This window comes from Haliotis rubra, unplaced genomic scaffold, assembly GCF_003918875.1.
Source record: "Haliotis rubra isolate DU_JTF1 unplaced genomic scaffold, ASM391887v1 Scf16, whole genome shotgun sequence".
In the NCBI taxonomy this organism is placed as follows: domain Eukaryota; kingdom Metazoa; phylum Mollusca; class Gastropoda; order Lepetellida; family Haliotidae; genus Haliotis; species Haliotis rubra.
In genome coordinates this window covers 2,655,732-2,663,335 of record NW_025765558.1, presented here as the reverse complement: position 1 = coordinate 2,663,335, position 7,604 = coordinate 2,655,732, and the positions used below count along the sequence as shown (strand labels likewise).

Sequence of the window (7,604 nt, the reverse complement as noted above, 5' to 3'; positions counted from 1 at the left end):
ACAATTATAGACTAACAATGTAAAGTTTGAAAACTATATTTATCTCCGAACCTATTGTAATCTATACAAAACTGTTATCTGTATACGGCCGTATACAGATATAAGCGTCATCTCTGTATACTACACAAACTCTCTCGTTGCATTTATTTATGATATTGATTATTTTTTTTCTGATACCTTTGGTACAGGGTACCTAATACGGATATAGTAACAGTCATACATTCATACAAAATGGCGTCATCAGAAACAACTCAACAAAACATTGCTTTAAACATCAACAACATAGAATTAAAACGTATGTAAATAAGACATGGTGATATTTCCAAATGTTTCTGTGATGAATATTGTAAATATTTTGCCAGGGTGCCTCAATGTCTTGATGAATAAGATTTGAAATAAAGGGAGGTAACTCGTGAAAGCTTAGCTCTCCCTTGTGTCTTTACCATTTCGAAAATTGCCATATCAATGATGCATTTGGAAATATGAATTAACGCATTTGAAAGGTTTGGAGTGAAAATTTGTGACAAAAACATTATGTGCAAATGTAATATCGTGTTTTTTAATTGAAAAAGACATGTTAACATTCAGTGGTAAATAACCCATTGTTTGGTATTATTTGGAACTAATTCTGTCTCGGAAGAGTTTTCTCCCTTTGACTGTGGCTTTCCCAGACTCGCTAGGTGTCGCCCTAATTGGTTCCCGTCGAGCGGCACATAGCCGTAGAGGTCAATGACTGGGAGTTTGCGTTCGTTGTGGCCCCGCCAGGTCATTGTGCAAATTCATCACAAAGGGCGGATTTTTTTCTGTGAATTAAAACAAAATCCCCCAATCATTTAAAATTCAAGGAGCCATTGTGAAACAAAGCTCTCTTTGTTCGATCAGCAAGATGCACCTATATTTAAACCAACTGGAATGTCTATTGATATTTTACTGGGTCATACACTTATTTTCACATACTTCATCGTCACTTGCTTGTAATTTTGGGGGGTTTGTCAGTGTAATGAAGTAACAAAATGAGGATATTCCTCGAAAATGACCAACAGCTAGACAGAAAATTCTCTCGGGCGAGATGGTAAATAGGTCATTTCCACACGTGTGTTTGTTTGACAATCCAAGGCCACTGACGTCACGGGCTATATTTAGCAAGCTCCGCCCCTTACTCTATGCTTTCCCAATGGCTGACAATTTCATTGACCCATATTTCGGGGTAAAAACACTGACGCATTTAATAAAACCAGACCACACGAAGTGAATTTCTTCACAGAATATGAACCGTTCGTAAGGAAAACACTCTCTTGCCTATTTGTTTGCTGGAAACGGCCATTCGTTGTGACACACAGCAGAACTGACCCGCTTGAAGGAAGTAAAAAAGTCAAGGTCGAATCCTCGTACGTAATAGCGAGGAGGGCGATTGTACTTTGCATACATATTTCTACGCACGGCTCTCCGAGTACAGCGAGGGGAGGACTCATAAGAGCTTTGTCTGTCGTTGGCTGAACACGGTGTCAGTGCGCGCTGGTTATAAGCTTATCACTGTGAACCACTCTCGGACGTTCGTCTACGGAATTATCGGACCATATTACTATTGGTATGTTGAATTTGATTTTATTGAAATTATTTTTTTATTTTTGTGAAATTTAATTCAATTTATTTAACGTTGATTCTTTGTCCCAGTTAGAGAATTATGACTCAGTTTCGTCGTGTATGCATGTACATGCCACACCCGGTCTTTGTGCGGTTCTTGTAATTTCTTCTCCGTTTCTAGCTGATTCTTTTATGCATAATTCGAGTGAATTTTCACGTTTGGAATATTCAGTTTGTTTAAAAAAAGTTGATATTGAATCTCTCTTTACTTGACTAGTCAAGTCCAAAGTTACAATGTAAGTTTTCATCTTTTAATTAAAAAAAATATTAAAATCTAATATTCAAATTTTCAAAGGATTCAGAAATTTATTGGTTTTTTTATTTTGTAATATAACACCTTTTTCACCTTTATGTGGTCTTTAAAAGTACGGACTGAATATAAATAAGTTCAATGTGTAGTTATTAGGGACGTGGGAATATTAAAATACATATATGTAAAATTTAATTTAAAACCAATTTAAGAAGTATTTATCACACAGGAAAGATAGACATCCATCAACTATTTCTTTCCAGCAACAAGTTAACAAAAGAGCAGGCGAATGTCGTTAAGCGTTAGGGCGAGTCGGAATCATGCACACACGACTGCTGTTGTTGATAGAGGTTGCCAGTCGATTCATACAGTCGTGACGTAATGTGTACTCTCGAGGCTCGTGCGCTTTCGGCCAGTCAGTCAGTGCGAGAGAGGTCGTCCGCTGCCGCTATATATAACCGCCTCTATCAACAACAACAAACAGTCGAAGCATTCCTTTCTCGAGAGCGGACCTACATTGCGAGCGCGCACTGCCTCACTATAGAGATACAGCATACTTAGGTGAATAGAACTTGGATTCTTGTGCTTTGGTATTTCATTGCAACTGGTGTTAGCAATTATTTTTTTTATTTCTCATTTTGATTTTATTTAATTGTTGAATTCTTTTTTTGAATTTGAAATTTATTTTCTGTTTTAAGATCTCGTTTGAATTGTATATTTGTATTAATTTTGATATTTATTTTCAGATCTGATTATAAAACCATGGAGGTTTTATACCAACCGGAGCCACTGTACCCCCATCAGACTTCAATGATTCACCACCAGGGGCATATGCAGAGATTGTATGTGTCTCCCAAAGACATATACACGTGCTACTCTTATGATGCATCACCTTCCCGGACCCCAACCCCAGAACAGCCCGCCAAGTCCTACAGCCCCCCTGTCCCCACCCAAGGGAGGACTCTTCAGTCTGTTCTTATGGGGGAGGTCCCAGCAGCATATTCTCATCTCACAAGCCAAAGGTGCTCCTCAGCTAATGTTATGAGCGAGGGTCAACTCCAGACAGAACCCATGGATCTATCCTGTAAAAGGAGTCCTAACCCTCACACGGACTATTCGTCTGATGATTCTCAAAGCAGTTCACAGGGCGAGTTTTCTCTGCTGAGGAACTTGTTGAGTGTTGGCAAATCTTCCCACGAAGCAGTACCCAGGAATTGTGAATCTCCGTGTGACTATTACTCTCGTCAGCCTGTATCAGGATCCACACGAGTCACACTAGCAAAGAAAAACATGTTCCCAGTGTGTTCTAGAGTGTCTGACTGGCTCCTCAAAGTTGTCAACTTTGCTAAATCTATTCCCGAGTTTCTCAACCTCTCACACAATGACAAAGTTACGCTCATTCTTAATTCCTGGAGTCGTCTGCTTCTTTTGTACATGGCTGAGAGCAACTTCCAGTTCGCCGTCACCCCAATCATCAACATGTCCGATGTGGAACTGGCCGACAGCCCTGCTTCCGATGAACCCACCATGAAAGCAGTTGAGGGAATCCAAACCTTTATCCGGAAGTGCCAACACATGAATGTCGAAGGAAAGGAATATGCTTTCCTCAGAATGCTCGTGCTGTTCAATGCAGGTAGGTTAACGCCCTGTTGTTACATCTGTTTATATTTCCTTGAAGTGTTTCAGAGGGGAAATTTTGTGTAAAGATCGTCCTGTCCTTCCTAGTGACCTGTTATCGCATAATGCGGAGGATGACATTAAATAAGTTTTTTAATCAGAAGTTAAAATTTCCTTGTATGGTTAGAGTTTGACAAACTGGTATCACCTCAGTAATTTACAAGTGTAACATGAGAAATCTGGGGGGGAAAGGGGCTTTCCTGAAGCACTTAACGACAGATGTCCACGCGCTTTAGACAAAGCAAACTGTAGTCTAGTTAGGTGAAAGGCCAAAGCTGTTGACCGGTGACCGCATTAGCTGAGGTTTCCGTTGTGGTCAGTTGGGATGGACAAAGGCGGTAGGGTTCATTGGCCAGGTCTTGCCGCGGACTCAGATGACCGCTGCTCGTGCAAAGGTCACGCGCGAGGTGACCTCTCCGAAGCGGGAAGTGGGTTACGATTCGGTGTTTGTCGGTCAGGCGCGAGCCTCGCCGTCTGCTGATGTTGGGGCTGATCGATCAGTGGAAAGGAGAGTGGATCGCAGCACATTTGAGCTACGGTGGTCGCTAGGTGATCAATAGTCACTTGTTGGGTTCTTAAATGTATTTTTGGCCTGGGCAATGGATTGACTGGGCAAGCCCGGACTCATTAATACCCGCGCAGTATTTTAAGGACGACGCGGTCAATAAGGAGACTATCTGCTGTAAATCTCCCGGAAATGCAAATCCAGTTCGCAGGAATTTTCACTCAGTGAGATTATTAAGCCTATTATGTCGAATAAAAACCTCAGTATTTCCGTCTTTAAAGCCATTTAGCCCATGACCTACATTGTCATCCCTGCAGTCTTCTCTTCCTAGTAAACAAAGGAAGTTTGCTTGCCTGGATGTGTGTTGACTGGTTCTCAGCGGCCAGCTATTTTTGGCAACTCGGCGCAGGGATGTTGACCCGCACGCGCTCCTCCAAAGCTTTCCCCGAACGCCAAAGCGAGAGTAAATATCATGGCAGCTTTAAAACACCAATCCACCAAACGGGCAAATAATCGTTCCGCGGTGAAGTTCGTTTCCTCTTTTTGTTGCATACACTTTGAAATAAAGATGATTCATCATCGAACCAAACCGTTACAGCATCGCGACCGAGACCTGTGGAAGTGGGTCTGATAGGGCTTATTAATAGCCAGCTGGAAGTCTGGTAAAAGTACGGTTTTACGGAGAGTGTCGGAGTACTATTAGTGACGCTTACTAGGTCATGGATGAATTATGAATGAGCTGTGTTTCACACACGAGATAGCATTGATTGTCTGATGCTTATGTATATGGCTGACACACGCGTTCCGATAAACAGAAGGGCTAACGTACCGCGCTACTTAGTGTAGCTCCGTCTTAATAGGTTTAGTATCTCAACGCCTTTCCGTAACGAATATGTTTAGCATCCCAACGCCTTTCCGTAACATAGATCAGGCTTATCGGTAAGAGATAAGATGGGGATTCATATTTATGTACTTATTCTCATTTTTTAAATAATAATGAACGTGCAAATTTATTTTTTAATGTAAAACATTTCTGACCATCTCCTTTTTGTTTGCAGGATATATTGGGCTTGACCGATCTGAGATAGTGGACCAGTTGAATCTGACAGTTCAACAGATGCTGCAGCAGCACGTGCGAGTCACGCGACCTGATGACGTCATGCACTACTCTCGTCTCTTGTTGTGTCTGCCATCTCTCTATGGACAGAATAGCAAAATGATTGAAAATCTTTTTTGCCGTCACATTACGCAAAAAATGGACATGGAAGTTTTACTGAAGGAGATGTTGCAGAACATTTAAAAGGGAGATAAATACTGTGGACTCAAAAGTGATGATGTCATCGTAATTTATACTTCATTATGAGTACATTCCCTGTCACGTGACATTTGGTCACTTGAGAGACTGCTTCGAAAGCAAACTGTCCATCCATTTCATAATTTATTATTTTTCACTCAATTGCAGCATTTTAGGACCACGTGCAATTTCATTTGCATCTCTGATATCATTTACTTGAGCTATTTATAACTGGTTGACAACTGAGAACTACGAGTATCTCACTGGATGAAGATGTATAGGATTCGCCATTCGCATCAACTTGCCATATGTTCGAGAGATCAGCGCGTGCGAGTGGTGAAGCTTTGTGAAACGATGTGAGACATGTCAATTTCATTCTTTATGGGAGAGAATGTAGCGAGCCGATGTGTGTAATTTATTTATATCCAATGTTAGAGCTCTAGATTAGTAATAAGTTTATTATGTGAGTGAATGTGGTGACTGATGTTGCTGAACAAAGTGCTGTACTGCTAAACGCTGATATTTCCTGGTCATTTTTCTATTAGCGGTCTCTCTTGTCTGAGGCAAGTACGTTCAAGACCGGCTTATGTATGTATCACATGACACTTGAAACGTTTATTTCGCCCCAATCCATCTCACCGCAGGAACGGTAGTGACGTCATGCTCACTGTGCTGCGCGCGCATCACCCCCCACGATCCCAAATCATATGCACTCATTTCATGATTTTATGCATACATTTTTCTTATGCAGTGTGACGTATGCCCTGTGTGTGTCTGATGTTAAAGCGTATCTTGTAACAAAACTTATATTTTCATACTCAAAATTCATATTTTGCATAATAAGATGTGACAGTTCCAACGAGTTTGAAAGTTTAAGGATCCTTGCTAAGAGCTACTCCTTTTTGGAAGCCAGTCAAGAATTTCAACTATTTAATAATTTTGCCAACTATACCACGAGGGTCAGTGAATTGTATTTTGTTGTAAATGGAGTTTAACAAGGTTACGCTCTTGGTCCGTATGATTTAATGTAAGATGCGTGAATGTAAAGAGTGATGACTGCTATGGTGGTATGTTTGACTCGGTAGTTCAGCATATACATGTATTTACTTTAGTTGTGAATGTAGACTTAATTTATTAAAAAATAAATTATTTTTGAAGAGACAAAATGTGTTTGTTTTGAGAATGTTCGTGAGGTGACAAATACATTTGGAATCCGCATGGGCGAATTCGGTCACAGAAAAGATGGGGATATTTCGTTCAGTTACCCAGGATCTGTTCTTACTATCAGGGTTGATGGGGTAGCCCAATGGTTAAAGCGTTCGCTCGTCACGCCGAAGACCCGGGTTCGATTCCCAACATGGGTACAATGGGTGTCCCCCGACGTGATATTGCTGGAATATTGCTAAAAGCGGCGTAAAGCCTAACTCACTCACTATTTCTATCAGGATCCACCTAACTGAGGGTTAATACTTATACCGGTTAAATCTTTACCTACTCGAAGCCAGTGAGAGGATGTCGTTCTGAGTACATGAACTCTGTATATGACTGGCTCAAGCTGAGCAGGAGCCTCCTGGTTTACATCCTTAACAGGACTTAGTCTAGATGCTGATTCACACACGAGACTAACGTTTACAGTCCGTTTGAGTCAAAATGGACCGATGAATTGCAAATGTTATCATTGTACAAACTTGCCACATAAATATAAATAGTACACATGTTTATCATTTACTAATACCTAACAGCTTTCTTATATTTGAAAATTTTCTGGACTCCACCAAAAAGGTTCTTTAAGAAACTATCATTAAAATTTTGACACAGTTCACTACTTGTTACGAGGGAGGAGTGCAGAGAAAGGGACAGCCAGGTGTGCGAGAAAGGATGGAGACGGCACAGCACAGGCTAATGAATCAATAACTTGGTGGGCACTTGTGCACGTGCTTCTCTAACACCTGGCTGTCCCTTTCTCTGGTCCGACAAATCAGAGGCTAACCACACATTGTTCGATTCTCCTCTGGAATCCGCTTAAGAAACCAGAGCCAATATCTGTCCCTTCCACCCAGCCCGTTCTGTAATTCTACTTAAGCAAGTCTAGCTTTAACCCTTTAAAGCTCCCATCTCAGTGGGATGTGTCTTTCTCTCGAAATTATTTGTTTTCAGAGACTAAGAGTCAGTCTATGTCAGGCACGGTTTACCCACTTCTCCTGAAGCTCACATATTGTAGTCCACCTCATGGA

At 41.1% G+C, this 7,604-nt stretch overlaps 1 protein-coding gene across 1 annotated transcript; it reads left to right on the top strand.

Annotated features, from left to right (window-relative positions):
• The first annotated feature begins 2,351 nt into the window (after positions 1-2,351).
• On the top strand, positions 2,352-6,536 carry LOC124271397 (COUP transcription factor 2-like). The gene is made up of 3 exons (XM_046706538.1): positions 2,352-2,452; positions 2,639-3,527; positions 5,135-6,536. Exons 2-3 carry the CDS (start codon positions 2,657-2,659, stop codon positions 5,374-5,376), a joined length of 1,113 nt encoding a protein of 370 aa, XP_046562494.1. The 5' UTR covers positions 2,352-2,452; positions 2,639-2,656; the 3' UTR covers positions 5,377-6,536.
• Positions 6,537-7,604: the final 1,068 nt, after the last annotated feature.